This window comes from Temnothorax americanus, unplaced genomic scaffold, assembly GCF_048541705.1.
Source record: "Temnothorax americanus isolate GAGA-0224 unplaced genomic scaffold, ASM4854170v1 Scaffold24, whole genome shotgun sequence".
NCBI lineage: Eukaryota > Metazoa > Arthropoda > Insecta > Hymenoptera > Formicidae > Temnothorax > Temnothorax americanus.
In genome coordinates, this window is record NW_027509381.1 from 2,112,923 (window position 1) to 2,126,415 (window position 13,493).

At 41.7% G+C, this 13,493-nt stretch overlaps 1 protein-coding gene and 1 long non-coding RNA gene across 4 annotated transcripts in view; one reads left to right on the forward strand and one right to left on the reverse strand.

The window, feature by feature from the left end:
* The first annotated feature begins 7 nt into the window (after positions 1–7).
* On the forward strand, positions 8–11,853 carry LOC143898760 (putative sodium-coupled neutral amino acid transporter 11). Of its 2 annotated transcripts, XM_077408446.1 has the most exons (7): positions 8–963; positions 3,976–4,029; positions 5,045–5,132; positions 5,300–5,509; positions 5,668–5,920; positions 6,032–6,380; positions 6,470–11,853. In XM_077408446.1, exons 1-7 carry the CDS (start codon positions 682–684, stop codon positions 6,935–6,937), a joined length of 1,704 nt encoding a protein of 567 aa, XP_077264572.1. In that variant the 5' UTR covers positions 8–681; the 3' UTR covers positions 6,938–11,853. The 2 variants fall into 2 exon arrangements, with proteins under 2 accessions (XP_077264572.1, XP_077264573.1); XM_077408447.1 differs by lacking the exon at positions 3,976–4,029.
* LOC143898763 (uncharacterized) overlaps positions 1,511–13,493 on the reverse strand; it is a 14,238-nt gene continuing 2,255 nt past the window's right edge. For both annotated transcript variants that reach the window (XR_013257290.1, XR_013257291.1), the window contains exons 2-3: positions 6,559–6,778; positions 1,511–4,044 (exon numbers count right to left, since the gene is read on the reverse strand). This is a non-coding gene — a long non-coding RNA (uncharacterized LOC143898763). The remainder of the gene's footprint in view (positions 4,045–6,558; positions 6,779–13,493) is intronic.

The window sequence follows — 13,493 nt, forward strand, 5'->3', positions numbered from 1 at the left end:
CTCAATAGCGGCGAACTTGTTATACGGGAAACTATGGAAAATCTAGTCTCTGTCGTGCATCGAATCCGCTTTTTTTTGCAATCAGCGGGTTAATCTATTGTTGAATCTATTGCTGTACATTGCTATATCCGTGCGTATCGTAACGATCTGGCGCAGATCCGGGCGCGCGGGGCTCATGTATCTCACGCAAAAAACGCAGGACGTGGAACGTGTCCGTCATGCAGAATGAAGTTCTGGTGGAACTGGATGGGGAAGATTAAACGCCACGGAATCAATAAACTTGGCTCCACAGTCTCGTTCGATATCTTGACGGAGGGAAAGCACGAGAGATAGAAAGAAAATAGGACACGACCGGTTAACCGGGGGGAGAAAGTAGAGGGAGGTTGCGAGTTGCGAGGGCGAGACGAGATAGATGAATGAGAAGAGGGGCGGGAGGGAGGGCACGAGGGGTGCGCATATGTGGGCGGACATTGGGTAGACGAGGACGAGCGCGGAACTAGTGATTCCCGATTAACCGAGAACAAGGGAGAAGGATGAAAAATGGGGAGGACGATGGGGTGCGATTGAGGCTCTCGGCAAAGAGGAAGAGAGAAATAGGCTAAAATACATGTACGCGCGTGCGTGAGCGGAGGGAGAGACTAAGGGGAGAGCGAATTGAGTGTGTAAGAGAGGGAGAACGGTATGGCCAGAGGGGAAAGACGAGAAGCGGAGAAGCTGAAGAAGGGGCAGAAGACAGAGGCCGGAACTTCAGACGTCTACGGACCTGCCCGCGAGTCTCGTTCCCTCCCTTTAATTAAGTTTTTGCACGTTTTTCTCGCGCTATTTTCTCCCGTTAGAGTTAGGCCGGTCTTCACCGAGCGAGAGGAGATCCTAATCGCGAGAGAGATCGGGATGGCCCACGCCGCGTCCAACGATGTCAACGAGAAGAGCTACATCCTGGACGCGAAAAAGAACCTCGAGGACGTGAGTAAGCGGAGGATATGGTCTACCGTGTCGAGCGCGCACATCCGGTTCCGTTTTTCTCTCGTTCGCGGAAGCGAAATCATCGCCGGCGAAGCGACGCGCGACGTATCAGATCATTAAACGGCACTATACAACGAGGAGAGAACGTCTCGTATCTATCTCTCGTGTGTGTTCTTTCTTAATTCCGTCTTACCGAGATTTGCTATGCGAAGGAAACGTAGTGAAAATTGCAATAAGGTTTTTATTTTTCTAGGATATACTGACATTATGACGGAAATTACGGTATTTTTATTCAAAGATGTTACGTTTTACAAAAGAATTACCGTGATTATTCCAATACTTTATTTAATGTACAATTTAAAACACTCAAGTTCCCCTAAAGTGAGAAAGAAGTCTTACAACCCGAGTTTGGTTGCTTCTATGCAAATTGAACATTTTGTAGTGAACTACAATATCGATATAGTCATTTTTCAGACATGAAAAAAGATTGATTGCATAGTAAAGCCTTTATTATAATTAAGTTTTTATACGTTGGTAGAATTTAAAATACGCACATAACTTTTCAGAAGCATTATAATTTCTGCTGATTCAAGCAAAAATAATTACTCGTCAATTTTTATAGCAACATATGCTACAATATGTTATTACAGCTTTATAATAGAATGTGAAAAAAGAATACGCTCTTTATGTAATTTGTATTACGTAATAGTTTTTTTCCACATACGAGGGGAAGTTTTGCTCGAAATATAAGCAAATCTCTCGAGAACTATCAAGTGAATAGCCACCGCACAGCTATCGAGCAACCCCGTCGCGTGATTTACTAAGTAATTTCGCGAACGATCGTGCTGGAGAATCGCGAGAATCCTCTTGGCGATTGTAAAAAGTGTACGAGAAAGTTACTATATATATATATATATATATATATATATATATATATATACACGCCACTTTCGCTACCTCGTTAATTCTATTCGCTCTTAGCTCTTAACCCGCGGTGTTAAGCGCAAGAAAGTCCGCGATCTTGATTGCTCTCGCTGCGATTCTCGCTCGATTCTCCCCGCGGCGTGTAATCGCGCGAGCCGAACAGAAACGCGCAATTACGGCTCTTCTCCTCGCGCGAGCGCGGGCGCGGGTTCTAATATCTTCGAGATTGAAGTTTCCGTCGTCTTGAAAAGAGGAAGGGGGAGAGAGAGAGACGCGGTCTCTTAACAATTCCATATCCGCGATGAGAAATTTTCGCGATGACATTTCGCTCGATACGCTCGTTTCAATCAATGCCTCCGTAATTTCTCCCGCGCGGTTCTGCCTTTCGCGAAGAACTGTCATATCCGTCTAAGACACTCTAAGACGTACTGCCAATGAAGGTAATCGTATGGATGAGCGAGCACCCGCGAACGACGGAAAGTGCATGGAAAAAAATGAAGTGTCGAATCAAAACTTCTGTACTCAAATTAACGCGCTCATTGTTTCGTATATACGCAACAATCTATAATCTTTTTATAAGAATTTGATAATCTTTCCTTGACGGAAATATTTAGCTGAAAATACCGTGAAAAGTGAAATAAAAAATTATTGAAAATTTTTGAATATATTTTAAAATAAATGTAATGTACTTTTAATATTGTAAAATATAAGAAAAGTTAAATTATACTGTTGAAAAGTAGAAAACAATTATAACAAAATTAACTGAATTTTTATTGAAGTATGGATGAAATAATAATGAAATGTCAATTGAGAGAGATTTTGAAATACATTTCAGCAAAATTTCGTTATATTTTCGGTTTCTTACAAGTAAACCCCCCTTTACCTTCTATCCTCGCGATTAAAATGAGACCTTGGGAAATGATTTAGGCGCATGCCTCAGAGGATCATTTAAAGCTACTAGTCAGATTTGCTGCAAATTGCCAGGAACACCAAAATTCAGAATTGTTGATGGCTTGGTTGGGTCTAGCGTATTACAAACTGATAATTGCATTGCATGTACTTCTATGGGTAATGTTGTTTCTGAATGTTTCCACAAAATTACCCCTGTTTGCAGCGACTATATAGCAGCAGCTGAACGACGCAGTTTCGTTACTTTGGAGATCGCCTGGTAGATCGTGGGATAACGGTGCGATGGAGAGAAATATATGGTTGGATGGATGTACTTGTATAGAGGATGTGTCCCCAAAAATACCATATGACTCTCCGTGAGTCGCGATGGTGAGACTCCACAAATATCATGCCCGCCTATAGCTCTTGTCGTCCGACGAGATCGTCGGTGAGATCGTCGATCAGGGCAATGAATATATTGTTGTCGAATTTATTTATATAATATATTTAAGTGTCGGCGCGCGGCCGAGCTCTCGCGAGAAAGCGCGTTTTTGTCTGCGCGCGCGGTTAATTAATGTGATGCTTGGTAGGGGCACATGCGGCCACCGCACACTCTCTCTATTCTACTTAATCATTATCTATAAATTAATTTATTTATAAAATCAAATTAAAGAGAGAAAACGCCGTTAAACGGTCAGGACTTGGTTGCCCAATAATATTATTCGCGTGAATTTTACACGCAATTCTTCAGGTACATGCGCAAATGCAATTATCAGTTTGGGCGGTAGACCCCGCCAAGCCATTAACAATGATTCTGAATTCTGGCGCTTCTGAGAATTTTGCAGCAAATCTGACTGGCTTTAAATGATCCTGAGGCATGCCTAAATCATTTCCCAAAGTCTCATTTCGTTTACTTGTTAGTTGAGCTATATATAAAATAAAACTTTATTCAGGCAAGTTTTCTTTGTTTAACGCTATATAATCTTATTTTATGATTTCTACGTTGAAACTAAAGATATTTTTAAATCAAGAATATTCTTTCTTTCTGTGTGCGAGCGACGAGAGGGATGAAAATCCTCGTTGCCCCTCGGGTGTTCTCTCGATATACGAAAGAGAAATACGGATACGTTGCAAAAACCCCGCATCTCGCACACGACTGTCTTATATGACTATGACGCATTGTTTCGGAAATTTCGACAGGTCGGCAGTGTCGCATCGGAAGAGTCCTACGATGACACGAGACACCTAGTCGGGGTAAGGGTTGCGCATCTACACAGGAAAAAAAGAAGTGTCAAATTAAAACTTACTCGTGTATACACAACAATCTATAATTTTCTTACAAGAATTTTAACTTTTTCATCTTGATTGAACTATATAAATGACTTCATTCAAGCAAATTTTCTTCGTTTAACGTAATATAATCTCAGTTCCAAGATTATAGAGTGCAGTTTATATATAACTCTTGATTTAACTCTTCTTTTTTATTCTGTAAATTAATTATAGAAATTGACTATTTTTCGCCATCTTCCTTCACTCATTCCCGTCTCCCTCTAATTATTGGAGCGACGAGCGATTAATTGCCACGGACGCAGCTTCATTATATGCCCGTTCTAATTTGCAAGGCGAGATACCGGGCTGCGCACAACAAGCATGGATTAATTGGCGCGCGACAGAAACTTATTCCCAAGTTAGCTTCGCTGATATTGGCCTATCGATTAGTCCCGCGTAATGTTGTTCCGACGCGCGACGGGACGATGCACTCCTCCGACGCGACGTTCAATTCGTCAATTAGTCACGGGCCGTTGGCCTACGACCTGGCGCACGTGCGTTATCATTTTCTCGCAGCGCTCTTTCAACTTTTATCGCGCCGCTCCCTCTCCGCTACGCTCTCAGCTCGGTATCGCTCCAAATTATTCCGCTGAACTATACGATCGCGCGTAACCGTTTAGCTCCTGCCTGGTCTTAGCTAATTTGCCTACGCTAATAATTTATACCCGCGTTATTTTTATTTACTTTTAACCGGCGCCTCTCGGAATTAACGGCTTTTTCCCTCGCTCGTGCCATTAATATTCATCAGTATGAAAATATATGGACGCTCGTAGAATATTCGCGGGTACGAGCTCGAATACGCAATGTGACATCTAATTTAACGTTTAACGTTAATTAACGTTAACACACATCGCGATAATCTGAATACACTGAATATACGATCTCTTGCCGCGTTTATCACTGCGAAAAGCACTCGTGCTAATGTCGGCGCGTGTTGTAGGAGCAGGAAGGAGAGTCCGACAAATTCAGCAGCCTGCCGCTCGCGAGTTTCAATTTCATCAATTCCATCATCGGCAGCGGCGTCATCGGTGAGAAAAAATTATCTGTAGCTCTAGATCTAATTTCGAGATTATATAATATCGTTCAAAATTATATGTATCGTCAAAATAATTGTAGAAGGGAAAAAGAAATCCGCTTGAGAGAGAGGCGAAGCCCTATCCTAAAAAGTCGGCTAGATTAATGTGAATTTTTACAGGAATACCGTATGCTCTGCATCAAGCCGGCTTCGGTCTCGGCATCGCCCTGTTAATCTTAGTAGCGGCACTGACCGACTACTCGTTAATTCTTATGGTGCGAAGCGGACACATTTGTGGCGAGATGAGTTATCAGGGCCTGATGCGAGCGAGTTTCGGCCGCGTCGGCTTCTACATCCTCACGGTGTTGCAGTTCATTTATCCGTTCATAGGTACGCTATAGTGCGCTTGAAGGGATGCTATCCCAAAGAACGTTTATATAAGTAAATAATAAATAAATAATGATATTTATCCGTCTTTATCCATGTCGACCGTCATATTTCGACCATGTATTTAATCAACGCATGAAACACTTTTATTGACGTTGCAGCGATGATCTCTTACAACGTCGTCGTCGGCGACACGGTCACCACGGTCCTGGTAAGAATGACGGGGACGGACCAATGGAACATTTTCGCTCATCGAAACATCGTCACCCTCTTGACGACCCTCTGCATCATCGTCCCGCTTTGTCTGTACAGGAACATCGCGCGGTTAGCGAGAATCTCCTTCCTCTCTCTGGTCTGCATCGGGTTCATTCTCCTCGCCATCTTCATCCGGATGGACACCATGTCCGACACGGTGTAAGCGAGAATTTCGCCTGTAGTTCATGGGGAGGGAGGGGGGGTAGGGTCACTGTTATCTCCTGTAAATTCGCTAAATGATTTTGTAATCATAGGCGTGATTGATTGCAGCCCGAGTCAGAAGGACAGCTGGAGGTTCGCCAATTTCTCAGGGATCGTCCAGTCCATCGGTATAATGGCGTTCGCCTTCATGTGCCATCACAACACCTTCCTGATTTACGGCTCGATTGAGAGAGCGACCCAGCAGAAGTGGGACGTGGTGACGCACTGGTCTCTCTTCACCTCTTTCCTGATCGCCGCGGCCTTCGGGATTGCCGGCTACGCGACCTTCACGTCGTACGTTCAGGGCGATCTGATGGAGAATTACTGCTTGGACGACGATCTGATGAATTTCGCCAGGATCATGTTCAGCGGCACCATACTTCTCACCTTTCCGATCGAGTGCTTCGTTACGCGCGAGGTAATATAATGTCTCTCATCCTGATGCGGTCGTCTGACGCAGATCGGAGAATTTGCCAGAGTTACGATCGCGATTTATTACCGCTTCAGGTGCTCATGACGGCGATCAAGGGGACGGAAAAATTGGAGGGAGACGAGGCTTATGTGCCTGACTCGGACCGTAAGTACCTGATAATCACCTTGGCGATATTATTCATAGCATATCTGATCTCCACGTGGACGGACTGCCTCGGCGTCGTTCTCGAGTTGAACGGCATCCTCGCCGCGGTGCCGCTCGCCTACATTCTGCCCGGTCTCTGCTACCTCAAGCTCGAGGAGGGGCCTGTCCTCTCGTCCAAGAAGCTGCCGGCGCTCGGCCTGATGGTCGCCGGTATTCTGGTCGCCATCTCGGGTCTCCTGCTGATTATATTCAACAATAATTCAGTCGGTACCTGCTTTCACGGCATAGCGTCGTATTGCACCCCCGAAAATGGGACGACGCCGTATAGCGAGGTGATCGTGGTGTCCACCGAAAACTACAACAACACGGAGAGCACGAGAGCCGAGCTTAACGGTTAAGCACGGTAAATCTCTTAAGCTTAATCGTAGGTGTGCTAAATTGTTGAAAGTATAGCCGGGTGATTAATTTTGCGGGAGAAATAAACGTACAGCATTTTGACGCAACGTATCCGATATATAATTGCTTCGAAAATCTCAAAACGTGAAATTTTACAACAAACTTGCGGGAAAAGAGTTGAAAGTTTCTACAAGATCAGATACGGCAGGATTTTATCTATGACTAAATATGTTATTCCAATGAGAGGGTATACCCGATTATAATACCGTGTCGTTAAACGGAAAATAAAACTGCGCAAATCAAACTGGTTGTAAATCAAACTAGTTGTAAATCAGGTTTAAAGAGCGAAATAGCGATTGTGCTATTGTGATGTCCTAAATCGATAGATCTCATGTTGTGGAAACATTTTATGCTCTACAGTAGACTTTAATATTAAATATGTGGGACGTAAATTTATAGAGGAAAAGAAACGGAATGTTATTGTTTACGTTAACGATGGGGAACATTTAACATTTATATTGAACAAAATACTGTTCCCTCCACGATTTTATTCCACGATATCGGGATGATATGATTGGAAAATCATATCTCGAACGCATGATTATCGCAATATAAAATCAATGCAATATAGGATTCGGCTTACGAGCGAGAAATCCGAAAAAAATTGGCAATAGATATATAATCGTTCTTTCCGTCATTTAGTAAAGTGTACAGACCTATGAATGTTTGTCGCGCACGCAAATTTACCGAGTCACAGAGTAAAATCGTAATCTTTCAAGTGTGTAACGAGTTTGGGATTTGCGACTGAAGACGATTAATCAATTCTCCGCGACGCATATTATTAGAGTCTCAGAATCTTAATGTACCAATCGAGATAATTATTGAACTTCCGATACTATTATATTGTACGTAATATATACATATATAGAAAGGACTCTTGTATTTAGTCCTGATAAAGTTCCAGAGGTACGGCTCTAACGTGAAAACAAAATCTCTGTGGTTATAAAAAATGCGCGAAAATTTTAAGAAATATATTATAATTTTAAAGAATAGTTATTGCGATTAGAAAATTATGACTAGGCAACACTAACGTATAGAATACGTGAGCTAAAATATCATTATATTTTTAAAAAGATGTTGAACAGACAAATAGTTTATAAACGAGAAGATATTATGTATATGTACGTTGTATATCTATATATACACACTACACATATATGCACACTACGTTTGTATTTTTTCGTGATACGGGACTAATATTGAATGTTGAAAGTAAGAAACATACAAACGGATCTATAATGTTCATAAAAGATAATGCGATAATTCTTAGCGGCTTAAAAGCTTTTTATTCGCAACTTGTTCTACCTTGCCTAGATTCTTGACATGCTCTGCGTTTTCTTTTTTGAAGAAAGAGAGAATCGGAAGAAAGAGAGAACCAGCACTGATAGTTTTTCAATTTTTTACGACTCGTAAAATCGTTTTTAAAAGTATTTTTTGTGCATAAGTTTTTTGATACGATTAAACTCAAGTATTTTGTTTGCGATATGAAAATAAAAGATATAATAGCATAAAATCGACGAATAACGATAACGTTTGACATACCGGTACAATCGTCGCTTAGATTTACTGCCGCAAAGTTTAGTTGATCGGAAGATTTGGCTATGAGGAGTTACATTGTACGTTCATAGTTCAAAAGACAAAAAAAGAAAAGGGGAGCCAAAGTGTCTGTAATGTATCAAAATATAATATAGAGCCGCAGTGGAAATGACACAATCAAATCAAGGGGCAAAAGTGAATTTCTCTTTGAAAAAATTGACGCTTTACACTTACGGAAAACAAACACTCGGATGCGAAAAAGACCACGTACAAGAGGAAAGTATTTATTCGCGCGTAGCTCGCGTACTATAGTACATAAGGCAAAAGAATCAAATATGTTTACCTGTTTATGCACATTTGAAAATATAAAGAAAGATATATATAATATAAAAAGCATATTTGAGATAAAAAACTATATAAAGACCCTAAGTTGGTATATATATTATAGGAACGGCCTAGGGAAAATGGAATATATATTATCGGTGAATATACACGTGATGAGGCAAAGCGAGAGATATTTTGTGACCGTGTATCGCATGTTATCACCGCACATACACATCCGCTGTTTCGTGTCGCAGTGGAACAGAAGCCTCGTTCGAGCGACAAGACTTGTATACGTTTTGTTCGCAGCGTTCTCATTATACACGTGCGCGCCGCACATTGGCGGTATTCCTTATATATAGATGTATGTATATATAATTTAACCGGCAAAATAAGTGTAAATCTATAATATGCACGTACGAGAGAGGGAAGGACAAGACTCGCGTTTTGCGCCCTTAGAGCCTCCACCATTATTCGCCCCGCCGATCTCTTTTCGATCGCTCGTTCGCTCGTAACGCACGACCTGACTGGATAAACATTATCGTGGTTGTGACAGCACTGTAGTAATGTCAAGATTATCGTTATTGATTTAGATACCAAGACACGGAGCGCGCGTATATACGACCGGACATTTAAATGGTAAAGTTTATCACGCGTGGACGCATGAGTAACTCGTATAATTGAAACACGCAGAATAAAGACTTCCCAACTCTTTTCCTTTCGCTCTCGTAACGTGACGCGCCCAGCAAACGTATGATTTAATTGTAAAACGACTCTCTACAAACAGATAGGACACGTGTAAGCGACTAATAACTCGGACCGTCCTGTGATATTATTTTTAACGACGCTTTCTTTATGATTTGTCTCTATAAAGCTTGACCGCGTAGAGAGGGAACTTTAAAACTATATATATATATTATATATATGTTTAGTGTCTGGCGGGCGATTAAGAAGGCAAAGATCAAAAGAATTTGACTCGATGCGAACAACAGACTGATCTTTTTACGCTTGAAGACATTAAATTTGACAATTTCGCGTTGCAAGACGCCGCGCGTAGTGAAGCTAGTATATCAATCTGTTGCGTCCGAGAAAACATTTATAAGTGCCAATTTCGACGAAAGAGAAAAGAAAAATTTATTAGACTAATCCAATCTTAATGTTCGTAAATGTATAAACGTGAACATATTATTTATGATTGTTCTATATTGACGTTAAGTAAACTTTACACACGTTGGAGATCGTTGAATGGTATAGTGAGGAGAACGGAAAAGAGAGGCCCCGGATATTTTAAATAACGAAGCGTTTAAAAAACAAATATCTCGAATAAAAATGTTGCATCTCAAACAGAGAATAAACGTGACGCGCGCATGCAAATTTTATCGCACGCATTTTTCACGAGGTATCTATGTCACAGATGTTATTAATGGAGCCACAACATTTTCTTACGTAATTTATTTTTTCCTGAATATAAAAGTATTAACGTAAAGCTATAAAAAAAAAAAAGTTCGAAAATTTATAGAAGAGACGGGAATATTTTAAACATTATTTTGATAGAAAAGCGTGAGAGATATCTCATAAAATATCGATTTTTCTATATTTCGATTTATGCCTTATTCATACATAAAATCAACAAGATAAATCGATTAGTATCTACATGTCAAAAAATTCTTTCATAAATTTTGCGCTTTCGACATATTTAAGGGTTGCAAAACGAAGACACTTTCTCCTTACCCTGGTTATAAAAGAACGTAGTTTATTATTCGCGCAATATGTTAATTCTATGTGATTTCATACCAACTTAAGTATCCCTCCAACGATGTTCGATGCTTTGGTTTTAGAGCATTCCGTTTCTCCGGACAAACGTAATTCATTTACAAAACGTTTCGAATTAGTTGAAGTTGATGATTAGGAGAAAGAAGCGTGACGTTCTCCTCCGCGAGTACTTTCTCGCGACGCGAGAATAACGAGAAAGTGAAGTAGAATCGCGGTGGGTCACGCAACGGAGAGGACGTTACGGAGAAGCATGGGAAAATGTGCAGCGACGTAATTTCACACAGACGGGAGCCACGGAAGGAGGAGGACCCTCCTCCTCTCCTCCTCGGGACGAGGTTCCGAGTGCGTGACGCGTAAGTGCGGGCACACCAAGCGCGCGTGTGCGTATAGCCGCGACGCGAGGCGATTGCGTAAGGGATGATAGCGAACGAAAAGCAATCGTGCCGTTATTCGCCACCGTATCTCGCGGGTCTTCCGACCACATTTATTCTGTGATAGACACGTGGCACACATGATATGCGTTTACAAAATATATATACGGGTGTGCATAAGGCGCGCGTACCCGTATCTATTTAGGTTTATTTCGCGAAATAAAAGGCAACTTGAGATTAACGCAAAGCGCTCTGTTTATCGTTCCTCCCTTCCGTACACCTGCCCTCGCAGATAAAGGCTGAACGTGCGACAATTTTATATATGGCTATTGTATATGCGCATGTATATATATCGCGTGTGCACGTTTTTAATTTACGCTAAAAGATAAATCTATATTAAAATCAAGAAAATATATTTCTTTGAATCTAGTTTCCTTAATTCAAATAAGTATTGGGTATAGATTTAAGAAAACATTTTTCTGGGTTTAAAAATATTTTCTCCAATCTACCTACTTCTTTGAATAAAAAAATATTTTTTCTTGATTTTGATAAATTTTTTTCACTACATATGTAAAACCGCAATGCTCTAAAAGGTATTTAACCGAAAATTTCTGTAATATCGGCAATAAATGCGGTTTTTCGGTAATTTACTGTATTGCCACTGCGTTATCGAATGTCAATGTAAGCAATACGATTCTCGTAATATTCACTCCTTATAAATTAATGCACCTTCTTTACAGTAATTTAAAAAGGATGCTTATTAGCGTCAAAAGTTAAATCGATTATGAGAACGACCAAAACCAATTGTCGAAACGTTGTAACTACAATGAATAAATTTATTTTTTGTTCATTATAAATTTGTGATTATAACGAACAAAGGTGGCCAGGGTCGAGGAAAAAGTCAATATTGTTAATGTACACATCTGGACAATTACAATTAATCACAATTTGTAATTAAATTACAATTGTGTTGTTGCGTGGACATTAATTCATTACACGGCGTTTCCTTCTCGTTTGGATTTCACGTTATTTTTTCCTCGTGATTATTTTGAGAACGTCGATGTCCACAATAACATACGTATACGTTGTAACAAGCTCTATTTCCGATCAGTTTTCATTTACTTCGATTATCGTATAAAATTGTGGGAACTCGTTTCTTTTCATAGCGTTCTTTTCAATCGCTGCCCGCATAACAATGCCGCGCTTTCAATGCCCGCGTCAATTCAGGGACCAACGCTCGCTCGCTCGCTCGCCTCGATCGCCTCTTCTATCGGGACGATTTATCGTTAGGATTTCACTCGACGACGAAAGCAAGAGGGGAGCGAAAGTGCACAGTGCACGATCAGAGAGAAGCATTAACTCCACGACCACGACCACGACCATTTCGCCGCGCCTGCGTTTCCAGGGAAAGCGCAATCTCTCTCCCGCTCGGCTATTATCGACTTCGACGCGACCGACGTCGCCGTCCACATCCGTTTCGGTTTCTAAATCGCGCCGCGGAATCTGCGGGCAGAGGAGTCGCGGGCGTCGCGGCCTCGCGAGTGTCGGATCGTCGTATTATAATTTTTCCTCATCACGATGATTATATGCGCGGTCGCGAATCGCGAGACTGACCGGACGGTACGCGCGAGCGCCAAAAGGGAACGGAATTGGCGCGGGGAACAAAATCCACACGCGGCCTCGATGCGGCGGCGACGACGACCGCGTATACGCGCGCGTGTTAATCCGCGTCGGACACCCTCCCCGGTCGCCCGCGCTCGATCGATCGATCTTCCGCCGAGATGAGAAAAGAAGAGATCGCGTCGCTCGCGAACCCTCGACCGACCGACATACATCCGCGCAGCCCTGCCTCGAGAACGCCGCGGCCGCGGCCGGCCCAATTGGCCCGCTGTCAGCCTCGATTGGCCCCCGTTCGACCCATTTAATCTTGCGACGGCCGTCGAGATCGTATAATTTCGAAACCGCTTGGACCGCGACCTCCCGACCGATCGAGATCTAAGGGTCTTTGCACATAGAGAAACTTAAGCAGTAAAACTTAAGCAGTAAGAAATCAACGGTATGGATTCGCTACCGCTTAGGGCCGTGCCTTTTAAGTTCTTGACTGTGATTTGGCTGATTTGCTTACTGCTTGAGTTTTACTGCTTAAGTTTTTCTATGTTCCGGGCCTTATAAGGCCTGGTTTTTATATATATATTATATATTACATTGCATACTCTTATTACATTGCATTTTCTGCTCCCATTTTACAAAAAAATAGAAAATAGGCGTGCATTTAGAGAAAACGGGGAGAAAAGGTGAGAAAGCTATAAAGTTCAATAGCAGATCCCTAATCGAGGGAGACGCGGGCGAACGACGAAGCGAACCTGAAAATCTTAGAACGTCGTTACCTTCTTTTTAGGAAAAATAGATTTAAACAATAATATATATCGTAATGTATTCGTCACGTTAGTACATTTTGCTTAGTCTTCTTTGTCTTTAAAATTATATAATTTTCATT

Bases quoted from the DNA above. Each gene is read 5' to 3' on its own strand.
- LOC143898760 (XM_077408446.1), top strand. From the start codon at position 682: ATGGCCAGAGGGGAAAGACGAGAAGCGGAGAAGCTGAAGAAGGGGCAG. The intron at 5,921-6,031 runs GTAAGCGAGAAT...GATTGATTGCAG, and splicing joins GACACCATGTCCGACACGGT to CCCGAGTCAGAAGGACAGCT. The intron at 6,381-6,469 runs GTAATATAATGT...TTACCGCTTCAG, and splicing joins AGTGCTTCGTTACGCGCGAG to GTGCTCATGACGGCGATCAA.